The 25,105-nt window shown below is 35.1% G+C and overlaps 1 protein-coding gene across 3 annotated transcripts in view; it reads left to right on the top strand.

Annotated features, from left to right (window-relative positions):
• Stim (stromal interaction molecule) overlaps window positions 1-25,105 on the top strand; it is a 54,532-nt gene that overhangs the window by 26,552 nt on the left and 2,875 nt on the right. For all 3 annotated transcript variants that reach the window (XM_071596295.1, XM_071596294.1, XM_071596293.1), the window contains exons 11-13: window positions 1,992-2,087; window positions 15,947-16,178; window positions 23,139-23,238. In XM_071596295.1, the coding sequence (XP_071452396.1) occupies window positions 1,992-2,087; window positions 15,947-16,178; window positions 23,139-23,238 (428 nt within the window). The remainder of the gene's footprint in view (window positions 1-1,991; window positions 2,088-15,946; window positions 16,179-23,138; window positions 23,239-25,105) is intronic.

Here is a 25,105-nt window from a genome sequence, read left to right as displayed (position 1 = left end):
CTTTATACTTGGATGTACAATAATCTTATCAGTCGATATCCCCATATCCCCTAGATTTTTTCTCATGGCCAAAAGTTTACCTTAATTATGTGGCTATGTGATGTTTTCCAAAGTCCAAAACTAAAGTGTGGGTTGCATAAATTATTCCAAGGATGAAAATGAATGCAGTAAATATGCATTTTATGCACCAAATTGATGTTTAGTACCAATGAAATGCAAGTACATATGCTGGGCTAATGCTCCAAATGTACCCAGATGCTAGCATATGAGCTGCTGGTGAGCATGTTTAGTGTTATTTCACTGAATTTTTACAGATATATTTTTGGAAATGCTCCAGCATTTTTAAAAATTCCATTCCGTCCAGCATTGTTTTGAATTCCACCAAGGCTTCAATACATCTTTTGCATAATCACTTGAACTTCAGATAATATCCAGTAAGCAACATGATCGATAAAAATTTTTAATAGTTGCCCATCACCTCTTAATGTGCATCTAATTTTCTTGGGTATACCTTCCTTTGAATTTTTTTTGTTTTATTCAATTTTCATTGTAAAATATTATGCTCAGCAATTGAGGTGAAATTGCCATAGCATCTGAACAGTCAGAATCTTAGAAAATGTAACAACTGAGGTGAGAATCATTTTATTAAGCCATGCATTTGGGTGGCTATATTTTCCATGAGATTTCTTTTTAAGAATCACAGTAGATATAGGAATTACTGAATTGTTCAAAATCGAAATTTATTGAAGACTATGGATGTTGGCTGGCTACCCATTATTTCCCCACCTTTCATCACACTCTTTTCCAGCAGCACACATACTGGCTTTGAGTGCAATTACCATTAGGGATCTTGGAGTGAGCATTGCCAATGAATATTTGTATCTTGCCTGTTCCCCCATCCCAGCAGCAGTTACATAGCTCCTCTCTCATTTTTGTCCTCACCTCTTTTTGTTCCCCTCCTTATTGAGAGATGAATCTGAGAATTGCATTCTCCTTTGCTTCACCTGATCATGACGCTAATGCATTGAAACTCACGTCACATGACTTTTGAACTGTGGTTCTATAAAAGTTTCTCCAACAATAAATTGTAATGATTACTGCATAGTCTCAAGAGACCAAGTTTTATTTACACTCTTTCCTCTTTGGTATACGTGTTTCATCTGACCTTTTTGTTGTAAACACATGTGATGGTAGAGTTTAAGTTACATTGATTTCTGTCCTTCAGACCTGTGTTTTCTCTCTTATCCCTACCCTTTCCATACCATGGCATATCCTTCCTTTTTCTAAGTATTAGACAAAAGAGGTTTTGTTTGACCTAGAGTATGCCTTTGCTTGGAGACACCTTGAAGAGCATGGTAAAGCTATTATTAATTCTGGATTAGAAAATTTCTTTTTTTCAAGGTGGTAATATTTTCCTGGAAGAAGGTGTACATTTCATATTTTGTCTTGGCCAACCTCTCTTCTGACAATATAATTAAAATATGATTTACGTGTATTTAAGCCACTCTCAAATGCTTATTTTCAAGACTATTGGTTTATTGCCAGAGGATGACATGATAATAAACAATTGTGAGTACATTTAACTGCTGTTGAAGAAAATACAGCTTTGAGGATTAAAGCCTTCTGATATCACAGAAAATATATTATGGACGTATTAGAGCAACCTTATGGTATTGTTTTCCCTTGTGATTCCTTTGGTTTTTTGATTTTTTACCACTGTTCTAATGAATTAATATGCTTCTTCCTTCTTCGTAATGACAATAGTCTGTTTGCTACCTTCATATTAATAAAATGTCCCCAATTGTATTGTGAAGGTTAGCATAATTAGTGTCTATTGATCTTGTTTGCTGCTTTTTATTATGGTTTTGCAACAGTTTTAGCGTAAATGTGTACCTGAATGATTTTAAAGTTATGTTTTACCATATTATGCATTAGTAATGTTTTTGCTACTGCAGCAGTAACAGTTGAATTGTGTTGCTTTGTTATTGAAGGTCGGCTGAGAAGCAGCCAAGATGATTTGGACGACGACACTGGGTCAATATTCTCCTCACATTCAACATCAGTGGCTTCCTCGTCTCCACCCCCAGGTAAGAACTCTCCAGAAGTCATGCTACAAGATGGACTGGATGGAACAGGTCATCCATTGGATCCTGCTCATTAGTGAATGCACGAGTTAATCACTGATGCTTCCCAGCCTGTATTGCTGCACTTTTGCATATTACAGTGATCGTACAGAAATGCATTCCGTGTAATTCACTCTTTGGTTTTGATATGAATCGTATTTACTTACATATGGTGATCCTACTTTCTCTGCTAAAGTGGTTTTATAAAATGAGGATATTGTTCAATTTGAGCTTCCGATTGAAAAAATTCTCTTATATCATATGGATATATGCAATTGGTATGACTGGTGAATTAAAAAAAGTAGCTATACTTTACATTTACTTGACCATTAAGCTTGGTGATACTTTCAATGTTGTTCAATTTTCTGTTACTTGGTATCTGTTATTTTAGATAATGCAGATTTCATTGGTGCCAGGTTGTGTAGAATAGAGTTCTGGCTGCTCAAATTGTGTTTGGCGACCATTAATTTCACTTGAATGGTGTTTTAATGTAACACATTTATAAAGGAAATCATCTTATGGCCACACTAGTTGGCTTAGATTCTGTAATGTTAGCATTGACTATTCTTTGAGTATTCATCGACTGTTGTGGAATGACAAGTTTTAATAATCGGGTGGATACAATTTTAATATTCAGTTTAATGAGACATCATCCCAATGAAAACAAAGGAAATTTTGAGTGCTCATGTTTCAGTTGTTGTATTCATTATAATAAGATATTGTATCAGGACTTCCGGTAGCTTACTTTGTGACCCATTATATTTTTTTTTAAGAGCTCACTAGTATTCGGTTTCCCATGTATAGGTTAGCCATGTTTTGATTGGTTGAAATGAGATAGAGGTACTGGAAATCATAATCGCCTTTAAATAATGCGTAATATGTAAGATAAATTGGCTAGAGATCATTTGCCTGATTTAAATAAATTTTCATAACAAAATAATTACGAAATAAGTTATGAAATGGATTATTATATTACATGAAAAAAGAAAAACTGATGGTAGAAAAAAGGTTATGCAGTCTACATATGCTTATGAAAGTCAATTGCATTTATTTTGACAGAAATAAGTAGTATTACAAGAATATTAATTTTACTCGGAATCAATTAATTGGGGACTATTATATAAATTCTCGAGTGTTCAGGAATGTTATTTTTTATTCGGAAAATAAAGGATGTACCAATAAAAATGAGGAAATATAGCATCCCTAGTCAGATAAATATTCAACAAAATTGCTCATCCATTACGTATGTAAAAGTTAATCCAATTTTTAGATTATTAGGGGACCCATCAAGTCTTGTGCAAGTAAGAAGAGAGGGCAGAGTGAGTTAAACCTAGGAAGGAATACTGTTTCTCTGCCACTCACTCATCACTGTGATTAGTTCTTACCTTGTTTTGCTTACATTTGCTGGAGAAAATGAAATGAATCAGTTTGTTAATTATTTGTCCATGGTGATTCATTTAAAATTCTGTTAATTGGAATAAATCATGCTTTGCACGCCCCTAAATATCAATTCTGCATGTCAGGTTTCACTTGACAGCTATGCCATGCATGCAAGCTATTACAGAATGCACTTAATTTGCAAATTTAAAAATCACCAACATTTCAGGCCATTCATTGAGCTAGCCTTCTTGGCAGGAACCAGAGCTTGAGTCCTTTTGGAAATTTTCTTTGAAACCACTATTAATTTAATGTATGAAATAAAATATGTATGAATATGCACATAATATATATCTCTAATTTTTCTTTAGTGTAGGTTCTTTTATTGAGATGGTAAATTACTTGAAGTCCTGATAATCGTTCAACTTGTCAGTCTGAGCTTGGATCCTTTTTAAATAGTTCTTGTATACATTTTGAAAGCATAATTATATTTCCATCCTTTAATTCACGAATAGATAATGCTACTGGTGGGTAATTAAGAGTGAAGTATTGCTAGAATAGCAAATTATTCCATAATGCATATATATATATACACCTCCTTAGTACAAATATAAACCTCTGGAATGGTTTCTTTTATAAAGTATTCTCGATATTACCAGGAATGTTGCATAATGGACTTTTGAAACAATCGCAAGTTTTTTCTGAGTGAGTAAATTTGTACAAGTGGATTTTTTTTCAATATTTTCCTGATTAGCTCAGCTTATGATGGAAATTACTGTAATGAAGTGATGAACTTTAAATGAGAAGGGTCTGTACATAATGTGCTGGACATCTATAATAATTAATACTTAATGATAACACTTTATAGCTTTGCTTGTTCTTTGTCAAGGACTATTCCTAAAGCAATAATTCCCACCAATAACATGATTTTGATGGGCAAACAAAAATTATTTTAATCCTTCATTTGATCATGTAAGAAATTGTTACAATTTGTTGAAGTTAAAGTATGCATATTGATATAAACATATCTTTGTAGATATTGTAAGTAAATGATGTCCCTTTAACATGATTATATGAACTAAAGCATTAGGAAATGAATTTATTTACAGTTTGCCTGTATGAATCAATATATATATATATATATTTTTCTATCTTTTTTGCACACATTTGAATGGAAAGTGAAAATATGCCATGTGGTTGAGATGAAGTGGATTAAATTTGCTCTTTTAAATCACGTGTCTTCCGAAGAGTTTTATAAAATGTTGTTTTCATAATATTTATTCATAATAATGACCTGAAGTGCAATTGTGTTAATGTTCATATAAATTTGGTACTTGACATGAATGGAGTGTGTAATAAATAATATAATTTGACAGAAATATAAATCAGATTTGAATAAATACGTTAAAAGGTAAAGGAAGCTTTAAAATGGGTAGCTAGGCGATAACCCTTTCGCTGGGGAGATCAAAATGCCAGTATAAAATATTATTTTTTTTACCCGGAACTACTAAAACTATTCTTTGAAAAAGGTATTTTTAAAACAAACGGTGACACTGCATGATGTGACCAAATTCGTTCATGTTTTAATTTTTGTGGAAATTTTCTGAATATTCTGAAGTAAAAATTATGCTCATGAACATTGGTACGGATTAAAATCTGCAGCCAAAGGGTTAAAAGTCTTACACAATTAGTCTTTCAATCTTATCATTTTGCAGTTATATACTTTCATTTAACTTAATGTTTTATTTCTCTCAAATTATGAGGTTGAATGGCTTTATACGCCATATTAATGGGATAAATTAAATTGTGAATCCAAAATTTATGGTGACCTTGCTGTTATTTAATTTTAGTTCATATTCTTCAATTTTCATCCCCTGTTGTTGGAATGTTTTGTGATGGTTAAAATTCTTTGGCACTAGTCTGACCTGGCGTGATGCAAGCTCTTGTTCCTAACACCCTTCTCCTAGGAGACTTGAACCTTTTTTTGTAGTTACCATTGTAACCCTGCCTGTCTTGTTTTTAGTGGTTTGTGAGGAGTTTGACACTGTTGGCAGTGTACTTTTTGCCAGTTTTGAAATATACTTGATAGTATTTCTGCCTGGTGATGTTACTGTATTATTTTTAATACTGAATTATATTGTTTTTTTTAAATCTCCTTATTTATTTTCGGTGCTCCCTGATCACTGGCACAACTAAAGCTCTACAGGGCAAAGAAAGTATAGATGGGCAACGGAGTTTTCTCTTTAAATGTCTGTGATGTATGAAATGGGAAACATGAGAAAAATGGGAGGTGGTAGAACCATGACTTCCATGCCCGGCTGCATGAGCCTTTGCTTTATTGGTTATGCCAGTGTCCCCAATGTGCACAAAATCTGCTACACAAAATGCTTTGCAACATATAAAAATTTTAATCTCTAGGAGGCAAAAAAATCGTCTCAATTTCCTTTTAAGTTTTTTAAGTATTGGCTCAATTGCGGGAAACTCTTACCTCATTAACTTAGCTTGAATGTGCCCTATGAAAATGTGATTTTCATGTGTGCCTCCTCATAATCCTCTCACATTGTTCTTTTTTTAATGGGTTAATTTTTCATGCAAACAATTTATATAAAACAAACATTACCTTGCCTTATCACTGCAATAAACTCCACATAATGATATGCAATGTTATTGGTTTGCCATACCGAGTATTCAAATCTCACATTAAGTAATTTGAGCATGAATTTTCATTTTTAAATAGAAAATTTTATGGGAAATCCATTAATTGCCTGTTTTGAAGAAAATTAACTTAATAGGTAGGCACTTGCTATCCTCTTGCTGCTTTCCGAGTTTATTTTACCCTTTGCACCCTTGAAATCAACTTAAATTTAATACTATACGAGTAAAAGTTTAAGCCATATGTTTTACCTTTGAAGTGCAGTGTAAATGAAATTCCCACCTTACATCAGGCAATTCATATAGGTTTTGAAGAATTATAAGACCCATGTCTAGTATAATGAATTAATCCAAGCATGTTTTTTCCACTGGTGAATTGGTTTTTCTACATCTCCCTTGGGGTTATTCAATTTTTTTAAGGTGCACATTCATTGGTGTGAGGTGAATTCTTCTTATTCTGTCATTTCAGTTTCATTTAGCTTATCTATTAAAGTAATACAACTTTTCTAGTCAGCCTTTATGAAATTGTGGATGGATGTGTTTTCAACTGAATTTTAATTATAAAATTTGATATCCCTAGGTGTTTACTTCTTTAGAAGAACATAATAGACCCGAAAAGCGTGTATAAATGCATCTGCAGTTGTATAATGTAATCCAAAAATTCACTGCAAGGATATGTGGAGAGCAATGTTAAGACAGCTGGTATGAAAAGAAAATGAATGGTCTATTAAAACAAGATTTGTATTACAATTCTTCATAAAACTATAAATAAGTACAGTGCAAATTTGGAAATGGTCAAGTAAGAGAATGCACTGGTGTTTGGCAACGCCATCAATCATAGATATGGTAAAATCTTAATTTTGTAATTTTAAATTGAGAGATATTTTTTATTGGATGCAAACTATTAAATATTTTTGGTATCAGTTGCTACGATAATGCCCACCATTCATAATTCACACACAGATTACCTCATTTTTTTGTGCTACTTAAGGTTCCATGACCCTTTTCTAACCCTCTCTTTATAATTCTCTTTATTATTATTTTTTCATATTTCCACCATCGAAAATTTGTGTTGGTCCAATTTTTATACACCATATTTCTATGTCTGAGTTACATGATATCAGTTTTATAGTAGTTGTCCGAAGATATTATTGCCAGTTTCTTACCTAAAATGCAATTAAAAAGGCATATGTAAAGTATGTGAAACGTCAAACTTTTGAACTTGTAAATTACTTTTGTGATGTAACAAAGTCATCAAATCAAAGGTTAGTTTGATAGGTGTACCTCAACTTCATAGGAAAGCGCAATGATGAGAATTCATAATTTTAGGATTAGTTTAGGTTGGTTTACCTGAAATTAGGTCATGCTTAAAATCCTAGAGCTTGAGCTTTACTTGCAGTGTCCAGAGGCATCACCAGGAGAACTAGCATCAGCCTGGGCAATATATAGGTTATGTGTTTGTTTAGTTTGAAGTTAATATTACACCCTCTAAGTAATTTTTTGTCATTCCTTCTACCTTGGCTTCAATCTTATGAAAGCAATGGTCAATAATAGAGAAATTTCTGATTAATATCTTAGATAGTCAACCTTACTGCCTGCATAACATTGTCTGAATCATGAAACCATTTACTTGAGAGGTGTTCATTCATCTTTGGAAAATCTGAAGACAATAGGTCTCATGCTCAAATATTAGGGAAGGTAATAGAAATTCCCACCACTACTTCATCAAAAGGTCTTTTACCTTTCATGACGAATTATGGTAAATTGCGATGTTGTAGGTATAGTTGAGCACCCCAAATGAAAGGATAGTTAAAGTGAAAGGTGTTCACTCAAATTGTGGCAGTTCAATGTAGCAGTGGGGTTTATGTCTGTTTCCGGAGGCATCTACTGTGAAGAAGCTAGAACTCTTACACATAATGGTTACATGAAACTCATTACTTGATCTGTAAATATTATTTTGACTCAGTGAACATGGCTGGTGCGGTGCATAAGGAAGTATGAAATTACTTGATTTGCTCATCTGCACTCTTCAGTGATATAGGTAGGCCAATGTTTACACATTTCGAATTCATACATGGTCTGCTGGCCATGGATCTTATGCATTAATCAAAGGGTTAAAGTATTAATTTGCATTGAACAGCGATATTGATGTTACTTTTAATTATGTTTTTATCATACACATTGGATACCTTTGCAGTTTTGTGGCCAGTATACCTCTTAGACATTACCCTGAAAATTTAATAATTAATTGGATAAGGTAAATCTATATTTTACTAAGACCTTGGGTTCATTGGTTTTTGAAACATCATGTATGGAATTGCTTCAAGAACTGTACCTTTCCCAAAAAACTTGTGTAAGTGCCAATTTCCACCATATACTATAGGAACGCATAATTTAAATATATGGCAGTTCTAAATTTTATGAATACCTTCTAAATTACCCTTCTTAATCCCTTTTGGGAGACATATAACATGCAGATTTTTTAATAACATAATAATAGTATAGAAATATACTTAATTCCTTTTTGATAAATGGTACAACCATATTAAATGTCATCAATATTAATTTACAAAATATGTAAACATAAATTCTTACATGTGATAAAGATTGTCACAAAAGAATTTACCAAATGAGTAAAGTGGATTAGTAAGTAACCATATGTATGCCTTCTTCTTGAAATTTGGGATGCAATCTGATTTCAAGTGAACTGACAGGCAGTTGTACAATCGAATATTCACATAATAAAATGAGTTGTAAGTTGAGGACAGTGTACAATAAGCAGGAATCAATAAACATGGTCCCTTTCCCATCCCAAAACACACTAGCCTTTACCTTTCTGGCAGATACAATCGACTTTGCTTTCTTTGGTGCTGAACCACTGGCTTCCACCCACTGCTTTGGCTGCTGTTTTGTTTCTGGCATGTAGTGGTGGATCCATGTCTCATTCATGGTGACAAATCACCGCATGAAATTGGTCGGTTCCCTCTGGAATCTATCCAAACATTGGTGCAAGCATTGTTTGCGCATTTGCATTTGATCGGCATTCAGCAAATGCATCACCCATCTTGCCCAGAGCTTTTGCACCCCTAATTATCTCTGCAAGATGCTTTGCACACTTTCTTCCGATATCCCCATGGCCTTAGCTATCTCACTCACCTTCACTTGCCTATCGTCCAACATTATATCGTGCACCTTTTTGATGGCTACTAGTGTGGTTTTTTGGCCGTCCTTCACGTGGATCATCTTCAAGGGATATGCAACCACGTTTAAATTCAGCTGCCCACTTCTTAGCGGTTGATATTGAAGGAGCAGAGTTCTGGTACTCTTTTGTCAACTTCGGATGAATTTCCTTTGGGATTGATTCATCCAAACCAAAGAATTTTGTGACCGCGCAGTATTAAAGTTTTTCCATTTTAACGAAAAACACAAATGACATCTACAACAACGTGTATAAAAAAAACTACTTGAGAGAATAAGTTGAAACTTGTCTCATGAACTATTGAGACGTGCACCCAGGCAAGAATCATAAATTTTTGCTAATTGGAACGCCATCTCTGGGTCAGGCAGAGAACATTTCACCTAACCCTCTTATGAGCAAGAGAGCAAATCACTCTTTTTTTGTCGTAGCAACATTTTTTAAACATTTCTATACATTTTATGGTTCCCCAGAAATTTTTTCTATTATTATATTATGCAAGCTCCTTGTGATGCAGCTTACAGAAGGCCATAGAACATGCTTTTTGCAATGGGTCAACTTTTCTGGTTCACAGTTTTTATCATTTTACCTAGCAGCTACTGCCTACACGGATAATCTGGGATGGCAGTTAAGTTGACCCTGAATAATATTGTAGCATGTAGTCTGTCATTACTATGATTAAAATGTTTTACATAGTTGGCTTGGCATTATATCAAAACCATGATGACAGTATTTTATAAATTTTGATATCCAGAAAAACATGAACACAAATTACCTAATCCTTCACATTTATAAGTTAATTTGCATTCCTAGAAGTACTACTTGAATAATTTATTAGGATAACTGTAACTTATTGGGATGTAAATAGCTTCATCATAATAGGCTATCAGTCCAAGGATTGGTTTGTAGCAGCTCTCTAAACTCCTTTCACCTGACAATCTCTCTACTACTAATTTAAACTCATTGCATCAACATTTTCCATTACTTTTTTCTCATAGTTCTTCATTGGCCTTCCTTTTTAATTCTTCCCCCCTATGTTTCCTTCAATATTAGTAGTAGTAGTGGACTTAGGGGAGGCGAATGACAGCAGAGGTCATTTTCATCACTTAGGGTGAATGGGAAAAGATGAAGGGTGGAGAGAAACCTGGCATTGGCATTAGCCTACTCTTAACACTTTGTGGGCCGCTCACGTATTGGTATGTGTTTTTATCACCAGTATCAAGCGGCTGCTCATGTATGAATACATGTTCATGTAATCTTCGGCTTTTCACCCCCCCATGGATTAGTTTTGAACAATCAGGAGTTATTTCTTTGATCCTTATCAGTCTGGAAGGTTTTTTCGTTGTTTTTTGTGAGAGTTTAAGGTATTTTTAAGAGATATTATATTTTTTTGAACCTGTAACATTTATTATTACCCCTTATGCAATCATGACTACAGAGAGCAGAAGCGGAATGAGCAAAAATGATATTTTAAACGAAGTTTTACTGATAATTTGTCTGATGTCGTGAAGGAAATGATTGAAGTTCTGATGAAAATGATAATGAAATCACAAGTGATAGTGATGAAGATGTAATAATTACCAAGAAAACTGTTTGTGCTCTAATTTTGCAGTATTCTAGTGATTCTGAAGTTGATGACAGTAATGATTTGACTAATACGATGATTAGCGATGTTTTATTTTGGTCGGGCAGAGACATTACTCTTGCTTTAGAAACATTTGCTGGCACAATAAGTGTGAAAATTACTCCAGATGATCCAAAAGAAAGTGAGTGATGCAGTTAGTTTGTTTATTGAGAATGACCTCTTTTCGATGAGGGTGAAGAATCAAATCGTTATCATGAGCGAAATACTTATAAATGCAGAGAATCTGCTAAAAGATGGAAGTGGCATGATATATCTATTGGAGAAATGAAAAAATTTTTAGGATTGGTTTTCCTTATGGGGCGTGCGCATAAAGACAAAATAAGTGATTACTGGACACTTGACCCTAGAACAGAAACATACATTGCACAATAATGACAAAGACCATGAAGTGGTCAAAGAAGACCACTGTATTTGTTGAGCAGTGCCCTATTCAATTCTTTTGGGGTGCATTTGGAGCTCAACGGGAAACAAATTGTGAATAAAAAATTCTTGCATGAAGTTGTTAGACACTGGGTGAGTCGCAGAGATACAGAAGAGTCCATCTCAAACACTAAAGAAAAACATTGATATTTTTCCTACAAGGCGTGCACCTAAGATGGACCCACCTGAAAGACTTAAATGGACATGAAAAAGGATAATTAGAGAAAATAGCTGATGCTGGGAGCAAGAAAATTCCTCGGAGACCTAGTTGAGTATGTGCAGCCAAGAGAAGGAGAAATGAAACCCGCTTTATTTGTGGATTTTGTTGTGTTCTACTCCATAGAGGGAGATGTTTTAAACAATTCCACACTCTAGTTGATTACTCTGGTATATAATCTCTACGCGTTTAAAATAACATTTAAAAATATCCAGTAGTTCAGGAGTTGTGTGTTTTATTAAATGCTTATAACTTTCATACGGGGGCATAAAAAATGGCCAACCCCAAGGGCTGGTCAATTTAAAAGGAATTAGTACACCAAGTGTTAATGAAAGGCATCAAGGGTTCCATAGGTTAATATCCCATCTGACGGATGTGATACTCGCTCAAAGTACTCTCCTCAAAGCACCTTAAGTAGGTCTTGGAATACCACTGAAAAATATCTGCCATCTCCAGGATTTTAACCCAGGCCCTCTGGGTGGGAAGTCAGTACGTTAGCTCTCGTATCATTCTGATCCCCTTTTCCCTCAATTATGGGCTTCAATGAGCTGTCATACCTCTAAATCCATCCAATTAATTTATATTTTTATATGTATGTTCTCCATATGCTTCTGTCTTCACCTACTCTTCAAAGTACTAAAAGAATGTACTAATTTGTTGCTCCCTCTCGGCATTTTATTTTTATCATCCTTGAGTAGCACCATATTAGCTCTGGAATCTTTTTCTCAGCCATCCTCATCGCCCATATTGTTTTTTTATTTCAAAGGTTATATTATCAATCCGTGGTGCCTTGTGTACTCGGTACTGTAGCATCAAATTCAGGCCTAAGCATGTAGTCTCATTGTCCGCAGTATCCTCTTTTTCTAGTACTCTAGTATGTATTTCTTTTTTATCATGAAAATTCTCCAAACACTTATCATTCTCTTCACTTTTTCATCTTCAGGAAGAATCTCTATTTTCATCCTGAATGGAATTAATATTATTTCTGCATTAATTGAAATGGTGTCTAGAAGTCCTGTGAACTGCTTTACTTTTTACATGGACAAGATTTATGCTTCACTCTTTTGAACAGTCAGAATCCATTATGCTCTGGCTCTTCTTACTTTACTGCTAATTTAATTTCTCAGCCCTCTGTGGCATATGTCCATCCTCAGCCCATGAGTTTATGCACTTTTTTCTCGTTCTTTTATTACATCCACTACTTTTTCTGTGATCCATGCTTTCTCTATCATAGGTTTTCTTTGACCTATAATTTTCTTCAATCAATCCTGTGTTGTTACTTTTTCCATTTCCTTTTCCAATTTCTGTTGGAAGTCCATCCTTGGCTCAGTTCACTTAAATCTAATTTCCATTGAGCCTTTGCATAGTGGTGTCCAAGTACAATTAGATTTGCTTCTCCATTTTACATTTGTTATTACTTCAGTGATATATTCATAAACCTCGTCCACTTCATCATCATCATAATTTTTTGTTGGCATGTAAACTTGTACCACTATGGTCTCTGTGGGTTTTGTTTCTAACTTCACCTTTATGATCCTTTCATTGTATTGCAGGAAGCTCTTTACTCTCATTGCAGCACTTGTCCATTATATTACGCTTGCTCCAGTATTTTCATTCAAGGAGCATGTGTATATGATCTTGTAGCTCCAAAAGTCTTCTTCCATGGGCCACTTTATTTCACTCACACCTAAGATGTCTAGCCCTAAAGAACCTGATTGGCTTGAATAAATGAAAAACTCCAATAGCCATAAACAGTTTACCTTTCTAAACAAAGTACAAATGAGATTAGTTGGCTAACGCCACAAGTCAAGGATGGGGTAAAAGGTAAAAAGGAAAGGGAAAGGTGACCCTTTTACCTTGACTTGTGGCGTTAGCCAACTAATCTCATTTGTACTTTGTTTAAAAAGGTTAACTGTTTATGGGTATTGGAGTTTTTAATTTATTCAATACTACTAGCCGCAAGAGCTCAATTCTATCAATACTGATTGGCTGTGATGGGAAGGATAACAATAAATGAAAAAATGTTAGTTTATTTAAAAAGTTTCACTAACCAAATCAGGCTCCAGAATCTTTTTCCAAAATCTAGCAAGACTTGTCTTGATGTGGGTGGTGGATGTTTCAGGGAAAACCAGGTAGCTTAAGAAGAGAGTCAATTGTCTTCTTCTGCTCCTGCTGAAGCTGCCGCCCTCTTTGTCCCCAAAACATTGACCACCCATCGGAGATGTGCACAACCATGGATGGTGGGTTGATGAGCAGTTGTAGCATGAGTCTCTGAGAGGCTCTGGGCACTGACAAACTTGGATGCATATAGGCTGTCCTAACCAAGGACTCATGTAGGTTTATTTTGCAATCTTATCATCAAATCTGATAGATTCTGATTTAGGGATGTAACTGTGTCCTATAAATTGTATCTCAACCATTTCACAATGCGTTATAGTATCTTTCCTTCATCCGGATAAAACTTTAAATTACGAACTACATTCAGTTTTCTTAGTGATCTAGAGAGTTACATTATTTCATAATGACCTCGTATATTGGGTACTTTTGTGGTTGCAGTACAGCTCATTAAATTCTCCTCCTAATTGCTAAACATGCTCCAATCCCAATTCATTCATTTTAATGATTTGATTGTGCCCCACATCCATTGGTTTTTAAAAAATGAACCCAGTACCAGCAGGCCCATGAGGTCATACACACACAGTTATATTACATTCTAACCTGTGACTATGGAATGCTTGCCCACCTCAACGAGCGAGTGAATTTTGGGACTACTATCATTTTGAATTCACTATTTTACAGTTGTATTAAAAATTCATCATTTGCATCTGAATTATTTTTATTACTGTTTGGTTTATTCATAGCATTTATCATTTTAAGACATGCTGTTTAAGCTTTAATTTGCCTCCCATGGAAGTTGGGCATGCGTACAACTAAGTTTAAACAAATCTTAATGTTTTGTCATTAGGCGCAATAGGCACACTGCTTTTGAATTGTATGATTCATTTGTGATAAGGTTTAGTTGATGCACATTTAATTTTTGTAATGCATCTCGTTATTCTCATGAAGTTGGCTTAAAATATTTTCTATGACATCAAGTATTCTTTCAAATACCTTTGGTTATGTGCACTTAAGATATTCTTGCATTCTTTTTTATATTTTGCTGCAAATAGAATGAGGTACTGGTATATTTTTAGCATTGTCCTTTTAGCCATTTGGAAGCTTTATCAAATACCCATGAGCACCCCAAGACCTTATGGACATATTTGCATCAGTTGTTGGAGTAGAGTTTGAGACAGATGCCCAAGCACCTGACATTGTTTTGGAAATAAGGTTTTACTTTGCCACGTAAAGTTATTACAGTTGTGAGTCAATCCAGCTATATAAAATGATATTTAAAAACTATGAATGAGCACCTCCATTCATCTCATAGCTCTATGCCAAGATCTGAAGGTAAGTTTCACTATAGAATGATAGTGCCTCTTATGGAAGAATGTAACTCATGTTCCTGCAATCAGCAAGCTGTGCGACCATAAGTATTGGCCGTAATTTGCATCTTAACCTCATCAGCAATTGATGGTTCTTTAGCAGATTTACGTTGGTAAATCATTCCTGTATCAAATGCTTGGGTAGCAGAATATGCTCTACTTTTCCTGAAAAGGGAATGGTTATTGCTGAGTTTTATAAACCTTGAATTGATCTATGTACTGATTGGAAAGTTTTAGCATTTTGAATTGCTATTCACAACAGAATTTTCAGAATAAATTGGAAACAGACAACCTCAGCTTTTTCTCTCATTCTAGACATGCATCATCATAAAACATATGTACCTCTTAGCTGGCGTGTTCCATTTTGGCGTTTTTATTCAAACCTGAACATTAGCATGAGTTATTGAATGTAGAAATGTAGATAAATTATGCCAGGAAGGTGATATTTGTGGAGCAGTTTTACTATTTTTACTAGCTTTCAAATAATTTTTGTTATTTTTAGAAATTTTTGTTCTAATGGAGGTAAAAAATATATCAAACTAGATCCATGATAACAAGTGAAAATACCAGTTGAGCATTTGATTTTTTATTTATGTTTCTAGGTGCCTATAAATGGATTTTCTTCAAAAATTATATTTTTCCCCTGCGCTGCATGCATTACCGTGTGTAAATTCTGATTTGGTTGAGGGAATAATTGTACTTATGAGCTTTGTTCACTTCTTGTTTGTTGGGGGTCATTCATTATTGAGCAGATTGATGAGGGAAGGTTCCAGTTTTTGGTGATGATTCCACAGAGGTGAGCTTAGTTTTAGCAATCAACTTTTCTTGCAGCTTTCCATGATCATGGCATGGACCAAAATGGAGCTCTTGCCATGAGTTCTAGCCATCGACAGTCAAATCCAGGTGGTTCATCTCCTGGAATGGGGAGTGGTCAAGGGGGATGGAAAGAGAGTGTTGGAGACTCATCAGGGAGTGAAGCTGGTAAAGAAGAGCTTGATGACTTCCCGCAGGACTCTTCCAGTTTTGGTGTTGCAGTGCAGTTCACTGTTGGAGGAAGTGAGAGGTTAGAACTGTTGCTTACTTTGTCTTGGAAAATTATGGTTGCTTTCACAGCTATTTATGACATGAACTTGCATTTGCATTTATTGTTTTTTTTCTAATTGCTCTATTAGCCTCAGCAAATAACAAGCACAAACACATTCATCATTCATGTGATGAGCATTTATTTTATAGTTTCTTCATTAGACCTTGCTTCCGTGTTAATTGTGTAAATGATCATTATATCAGCCATCTTGGTTTGCATTGAAAAGATTTATTTTTACATCTGCCCTCTACCCGCACTTCCAATCTATTATTTTGCTCCATGTATATTATGTTCTCTTTGTTGTACTTTGTCTAAGGTAGTTGAGGTGTGATGTAACCTTGTATACTTTAGAATCTATTAGTTCCTTGTTTTGCTTAGTTTTTATCGGCCTGTATGTCTAAGAATGATTTCCTTTCCAAATTTTAATAAGTTGTATTAGAGTGTAATGATTCCTTGTACAAATTGCTTTCCATTGGGGAATTCTTTTCTTCGTCACACTCGATTGGTTATTGCCCTTGCTTGTTTTAGAATAAATGCTCCATAATTTTTTTCTGATTTACCAACTTAATCATATTTGGTTCAACTAATATTTTCCTGACTTATCTCTGATTGTTATCACTGGTTTTCCCGTCTTACTTGCTGAGTCTTGTAATCTTTTTGTAAAGTTCACCAATTACACCTTCCTCTATAAACTTTCCATATCCTTCCACTGGATCTTCCAACTCACATCTTTTGTTCTGTTTGTTTCCTGCCTCAGTTTATTATTTAAAACTTTATACTTCCTTCTACCTATCTCTGTATGTAATATTCCATTCTATTTCCTTGCATCATCTTATCTTTTGAATTATCTCATCCACAATCCAGGTTTCTTTGTCCTTTTCCTGTTCCTATAGTTCATTTGCAGCTTTCAATATCCCTCTTTTGCTATGTTTCCATTTTTCCTCTGTAGTCCAGCTCCTTGTACTCACTCATAATTTTCTCTAATGTCTGCTAACATTCCTTTCTTGTTTTGCCTTTTAATGCTTCCAAATTTCATTTCCTAAGCCGCCTTCCCTATTTTATCTTTGTGAATCTGATGCTACACTTCATTATTACTAAGTAGTGGCCTGATTCCACATCCTCTCCTGGGAAACTGCAAATTAATTGTTAAGTATGCTAAGTAATTCTGCTGTTCTTAAATCTGTGCCCAACCATAATATATTGTAACTGATATCATCCTTAATCCCCAGTCATTTTCTATGTATAGCTTTGCCTTTTGTGGTATCTAAACCAAGTGTTCATTATGATTTCCCCCTGTTTCCTGCAGAAAAGACTTTAAATTTAGTCAAAAGCTTAATGTTTGTGCAATCAGCTACTTCTTCAGGAAAAAACATCTTTAATTATACTACATCCTTTGTAAATTAAGCTGTTATTTGTCCCATAATAAATGAAAGCATTACCATTGGAGAAATCTCTGTACTTAGAGAATACTGCTCTCTTGGTGTGCTAAGAAGGTGCATGAGGTATGCGGGAGAGTTCCCCATTGTGAATTTGCTATTCTTCTTTGTAGTGCTGGTGATGCTAAGTAATTCTGTGCATTTCAAATCATGATAAGTATGGTAGATTACAGTCAATTCCAGCTTACTTCTGATAGATATTATTGCTGTTAAGCTACAGGATTTGTACTGCAATGCTTCCTGCAGGCAGTTATTTTCCTGACTTTTGTGACAGACCCAGTAATACTGTATTACTTAGGCAGTGAAACGTGTATTACCATTATGTAATCACCAAGTTGTAATGTCTTCTACCTCACCAATTGCTACAACATAAATTTGAAGTTTAATGATGATTTCTGTAACGCATCAATATCTTATGGAAAAACTGTATTGTTAAACTTTCAGTTTGAACAGTGACAGGGAAAATCAGGAACTCTTAGTCAAGTAGAGGAAGTCCTTGAAAAGTTGGGGATCTTTTTCGAGTGTGATAGCAAATATTTACAAAAAGCATTCCTGATATTTTTTCCATTATGAATGATAAAAAATTGAAAAAATAACCAAAAGGGATAATGGCCATGCAGGCTCTCAGAACATTATTAGCGTTGGCTGTAATAAAATAATAAATCTATGAGAAGTTCTCTGTACCATATATTTTTATTATAATTCTTAATTCACTTTCACTGGCCTGTATTTTTATGTTGTTTTTATCCTTGTCAGTCTCAGGATGAATGAAAATTATCGTTGCAAGTGGTGTTGAATTATATTTGCCAGTTTTATTTGTTATTTATAGCATAACTATTTGGAATAAACCTTCAAGTGAGGTATTTCAATGTCAGGTACCAATACAAAAGGAATGTCAGAATGTCTTTAATTTTGTAAAAAGAGTTTTTCATACTGTTAAAAATATATAACCACTTGTAGGTGATACCGATAAAACAATATTATTTGTATTTTTGAAGTTAGGAAAACTTCCATTGACAAATCTGGAAAATTCGGGGAATTTTGTGATTAGAATTTGCTGCCCTCACTTGACTTAGCACTACTGAAATAAGTCAGAGATTAGCTGTATGTACACAGATTCATACATGTTTGGTCATAATCAGTTGGTTTAAATGTATACAAATGAGCTCAGTAATTAGTTATGTTTTGAATATTTACGAGGGTAATCCCAGAAGTACCCAACCCAACAAAGAAAACACAAAAATTTTGGAAAAAAATTTATTCATTTTTCAAAATAATCTCCTTTCAGCTCTATGCACTTTTCCCAGTGATGTTCAAAAAGTTCGATACCCTTTTTATAATAAGAACTGTGTTGATCCTAAAAATAGCCATTAACTGCCGACATAACTTCTTCACGGTTGGAAAATTTTTGACCACCAAGCTAAAGCTGGCAAAATGGGGCTAAAGCTGGCAAATAGGGTGCATGAGGTAGCAATTCAAACTTTATTTCATGAATTTTGGCCATTGCAATAACAACTTTGTGAGCTGGTGCATTGTCTTGATGAAACAACACTTTCTTCTTAGCCAAATGCAGTTGCTTTTGCTTGATTTCTTCGCTCAAAAGTTGCAATAAGTTCACATAATACTCGCCGTTGATAGTTTTTCCTTTTTCAAGATAGTCAATGAAAATTATCCCACGCGCATCCCAAAAACCGACGCCATGACATTGCCTGCAGGTGAAACGGTCTTCGCCTTCTTTGAAGCCAATTCTTCAGTTTGAATCCATTGTTTTGATTGTTCTTTTGTCTCGGGTGTTAAGCAATGAACCCATGTTTCATCCATGGTTATGAAACAGCACATAAATTAGCTTTGTTACTGTGGAACTTTGCTAAACATTCAATTGAAACATCTTCACGGCACTGGTTTTGCTCAAGTGTGAGCAAACATGGCAACCATCTTGCACACAGCTTTCTTATGTCCAAATTTTCAGTTAATATATGATGTACCGCTCTTTTTGAAATGCCTACTACATTTGCTAGCTCGCGTAATTTCAGTCGACGATCATCCAGTATCACTTTGTGGATTTTCTTCACTGTTTCTGGAGTCGTCACCTCATTTGGTTGACCAATGCGATGCTCGTCTTTGCAGCTGGTATGGCCTCATTTAACCTGTGCTACCCAATATTTTACTGTCAGAGCAGACTTAGCCAGAGTAGAATCCAGTTCAGCTTTTGTATTGGTTAGGCTGAGGCCTTTCAAATAAAAGTATTGTATCACATAATGATGACCAATTTTCTTCATTTTCACAAATTCTGAAAACGTTCACAATTGATGGCTGCCAAACAAATACTGAACAAGGTGGCATCTTCGAACTTGAAACATATGCTTCATAGATTGTGTACTTTCTCATACAGTGATATTTTTCAAACAACTACTGCCATTTGTAGGTCAGGCCAGGTACTTCTGGGCTCTCCTATGTATTTAAGTTGTTTTACAATGACTATACAGCACTGCCCTAAATAGAAAACATATTCACGCTGTCCAGCTATCCATGAAAGCATAGAAAACCCAGGAATTAGGTTACCCGAGAAAAATTCTGGGAAAACCGTGGAATATTATCATAAACCCAAGAGTTACCTCTTTGTGTTCTACTCACTCTTAAGCACTAATGAGGATGAATGTGGTTCATTTCATGGTAGCCCTAACCTCTTCTGGGACCTTGCATAAGTGTGGTTGAGACAGGACCACAATGCAATACTGATCCTCAGACAGTCTTAAATTTTTGCTTGTCTATCTTTCACTGGCCTGATTTATTTTGTTTCCCCTTTTTCAATATTGCTTTTGTTGGATAGGATGTTAACCCCTCAGTTACATTAAGTTTTCTGGGTGCATAGGGCTGAGGGCATCAAATCAAGAATTAAAATATTTCATTAGCAGTGATTAGTTACTATGTTTCATGAAATGAACGCTTGTTCTTCATGCTACTATTAACTTAGCTTTGTTTCACTTTCACTTTGCTTCAAGTAAAAATTTTTATTTCGTTATTGAATGATCTCTTATACATGAGATTTTTGAAATTTTGTCATCTGAAAATTAAAATGCCAATTCTACCCCTTTTGTATGATGTGAAAGTAGCTGGAAATTCAATGGAAAAAGAGAAAACTGGTTTCCTTATGTAATACGAGAGGATCTCCCATATAACTTTCATCAGTTATTCCTATCTTGAAGGATGATGTTATCTCTTGGACATCTACGCAATAGAGCTGTATGAAGGTCCATGCTGCCCTAAGAGCATTTCCTGGGTGTCAATACTGCTTAAGGATAAGGCGATAGAGAATTGGATCATAGAATACTAGAATACTCATGATGAAGCTAGGAGCGATGAAGAATAGGGTTTGGCCATGTGAGAAGTTAACTCTAAAATTTGAATCCCTTGAAATGCTTTCACTTCCTCTGGTAGAATTTGAGAATAATATGACAATGCATTTCATCTTCTAGAATCTTTTTCACTATTCTCTATGAGATTACAGATGTTTTGTATGCAGTGATAAGCACAGTTTTTATGAGTAAGGGTCTAAACAATGACTTCAATCAATCTCCACCCAGAGTTCAACTGGTTCTAATTGTAAGGCTGAAGACATGTGAATATCTCACATTCAAATTGTGAGGGCCAGTCCTATCCCTGTGGCGCCTGTGAAGTGCGCCAGGAAGTTTTGATACCCAGAAAATTGCATACAGCTTGGTTGACCAAAGGGATCACCAATATTTGAAGTATGATCCAGGATGAGGGGTGATACAGTATTTGCTTTAAAAAAATAGACATTCCGTGTGGTCTTCACACAAATGCTTTCCAAACTCCTACACGTTAAAACATTCAAAGATCTTTGGCGGCATGCAAACTATCTAGACATATTGGACTACAGTAACCATAGAGTTACTATTTTGGCTGAATATGTCACCAACCCAAAGCGCGTCTGGTCTATGATTAATTTTTCATTGTAATTCTGCTTGCTCACCAACACGTAGAAATATCACTTAGTGCAGAAGTGGACAACAGAAACTAACATGACTGGCACCATATGAACAGCTCAAAAATCCGCCTAGCACAGACAGCTCATTGGGTCTCGGGCAACTAATGCCGCTAGTGGGGGGGGCTATAGTCCACATCATGGCCACCAGATTGCACCAGTTCACGCATTTATTTCACAGACTGCGTGTTTACACTTCCATTAACCTGTAATGCAATGATGATATACCTGTCTTCGATCCATTCCAAATTCTTCATGCCATCCATTCCTGTCATGCTCTTTCTCCCTTTTAATTTTCTTTGGTCCTGCTCCTCCTCCTTACTACTTATATCCTCCTCAATTACCTGCAACGTTTTATCTGGTGCTGTTACTTGTTAGCCCTTCACTTTATATTGATATAATTTGTCCAATGTAATTGCCGTGATGCTGTTTTTGGAAATAAATAAATAGTATTCCTGTCACCCATTCAATGCAGGTGAACTGACAGGGAGTGATGGTGGTATTTCCTTATAGCCTGTACTGAATAAAACTTAAAAGAGTTATCATATTAATGCATTTTTTCAGTTTCCTTGATGTGATAAAGTTATAAGAATAAGAAAATCCTTTCTCCATGTTTCAATTTATAGTTAGTGTAATTTTTTCTTGTTAGTTGACATATCACTTGCCTGGAGCATGTACAAGTAGTACTGTTTTTTTTTCATATTTCATTGAGTAAAAAAATGGCAATCATACATGCACCGAAATTCCTCCTAGAAGTTTTTCCAACTTGTAACTTAACAGAAATGCGTGAGAGTTTTTTGTGAGTGAGTGAATGGGACCAATGAGGAAACCAAACAAGTGTGGGAGATGCCATGATGATTACCTCAACAGAGTCATCTGCCAATGTGCATCGTAATTCAGAAATCTTTGTGTGCAAAAATCATTCACCTCGACTCGGACTTAAACCCAGATACCTAAAGCCCCTAGAAAATCTCAGTGCAAGAGATTCCTTGGTAGCTTAATTGGTGAAAGCATTCAGCTGGAAATTTAGGGATGTGGGTTCAAGTTTTGGTCAAGGTGAGTGAATTTTACCCTGTGAATGTGCTGAATTTCAAGACCCATGGGACTTAATGATAATAGATAATTTGTTCATAGAGTAGGATTTTAATTATTGCATTGGTGTCCAAATTAATATTTGGTGCCTTTTCTGTTGATTTTGAAAGTTTCATGGCAGTTGGTTGAGGAAGTATTTCTTTAATAAGCCCATTATTTCTAGTCAAATTATAATTATTGGTATCATTTAGATGTTTTTGCATGAATAGCTAATTTCTGTAGGAAAAAACTTCTTTCCATTGTTTTAATTTCTGCTTTATATTGCTTTGCATAAAATTGGGCCATCAAATGAAGGCATTGAAAAGTAGATATAGAGGATGTGGTGCTTTTATCTAAAGTTTTCCTAATTTGCATGTACACTTATTTTATTTTTGTTATGTTATTGTTTGTTGATTTGGATTTCAGTAACTGGAGAGATGATCGCACCACGACAACTTCAAGGCGAGGAGGAACGATGGTGCGTTCTTACAGCCAGGACACCAACATTAATCCTGTTGAAAGAGATGTAAGATACATATATAATTTAAAATTTATGTTTGTTGGGCTGGTTAATGGAAGTCAGCCCAACGCTTGCTGTCTCTCAGCTACTTATTCAATTTCAAACTTCATGTGCTAGCACAACCAAATCAGTGAAACCTGAGGAACCAAAGCAACTAAATGGAGGGAGGTAATAAGTGTCAAGTTATGTACAGAGAACTTTATTTGGGTGGGCCATAACATCTTTTATGCTATTTATATAAAGGATGAGCCTACATGTGTTATATTTATAAGCAAATATTTTGTCCCTTAAGCAACTGATATATTATAATGTATGCTCATTGTAATACTGAACACATTGCCACAAAATGGTGTGAGTTGTTCTAGCTACTTTCTATGTTAAGCATTTATAGAGACATACTTACAGAAACCTTTCAATGTAGGGAAATACATTGTTAGAGCAGAAGGGGTGAAGAGTGATCTTCAAATCTACTCCAGAACCTCTTTTTTAGCTTACAATTAAATTAATTAAAATGCATTAGTTTTTCCAGAGATTGCATAGAGTGGATTTTTTCATTTTATCCTATTTTACATATCCATGTAAGCCAGTATTAATAGGGCAAGGTTATTTTGCTTAAGAGCATTTAGAATTGAAACAGTGCCAGAAAAATCTCCATAATTTTTTTAGTATATAATGTATTAGTAGTATAGAGATGTGGTAGTCCGGTGGGTGGAGCATTGGGCTACTGATCATAGAGCCTAGGTTTGATTCCCAGGTAAGCCTCTGGGCACCCTCAGCTTCATTCAAACTGTGTGATTTTTCGGGTGCCAGATGGTGCTGGGAAACTATATGCGGTGCAAGAGAAGGAACTGGCCTCCCTTATTATCCAAATGAGCAAATTTTACATGCTGTTAGGTTTAGTATTGGGTGGGCCCTTGACTATCAAACTGACCTTTGGGTGGATAACTGTTTTATTTTGGTATTAGTTTTATGGGCAATAACAGTATTCTGAAATCTTTGGCTCCTGGCCTAAAAGAAAATGCTGTTAGTTGGTTGTGCTTCAGTTGTAAGAAAGTATTGTTGCACTTGGGTAGTCAGTGCACACCCATATCCACACCTATGATATTATGCATGGTTTTTCTTGTGCTCATAACATGTGCAATCCATTTTTTTCTTTTTCTGCTTCACTGGTTTCTATGTGTTGTTGCTAAACTTTTGGCACCAATATAGTAGTTCTATTATTTAAATAAAATACTCTATTCTCATGGTTTACTTTTAGGATTATCCTTAATAGAAAATTATATTGTGGATGGTCGAGTAGGCCACTAACATTCGTGGACACATGCTACTGACCGGAGGGCCCGGGTTCGATTCCTGGGCAAGCCTTTCTGGGCACCTGCAGTTCCACCCAAGTTATATGATTTTTCGGGAACTAGATCTTCCTAGGAAACCGTAGCCGGCACAGGGAAAGGAATTGGCCCCCCCTACCCTGATATGTTAATTTCACATGCCATCAGGCTTAGTACTGGGTACTAAGCCTGATGGCAACTCCACCATCACCTACCAAACCGACCTTCGGGTTGATTACTGTATTTATGGTTATATATGCACACTAATAAGATAATAATAATAATAAACAATTTTTATTGCTCAGGGAGCAAAGTCCCTTGGAGCAGATGATTTTTTTAATGAATACTTTTTCTTAGTGATTTTATGTTGTTGTTTTTTAATGAGTATTAGTTAATAATTGACTTGATATTCAAGGGAAGGCAAAAAATAGCTGAGAATGAGTCAGTATTGTCAAACGTTTTTATAATTTTTTATTTAAAATCTGGAAAAGCTAGGAGCATCTAAGATCAGTCAAGAAAACCTGTAAAGATACATATGGAACTAA

The sequence above is a fragment of the Hetaerina americana genome, unplaced genomic scaffold (assembly GCF_022747635.1).
Source record: "Hetaerina americana unplaced genomic scaffold, ioHetAmer1.1.p SCAF_8, whole genome shotgun sequence".
NCBI classification, from domain to species: Eukaryota; Metazoa; Arthropoda; class Insecta; order Odonata; family Calopterygidae; genus Hetaerina; species Hetaerina americana.
This window is presented reverse-complemented; position numbering and strand designations above follow the sequence as displayed.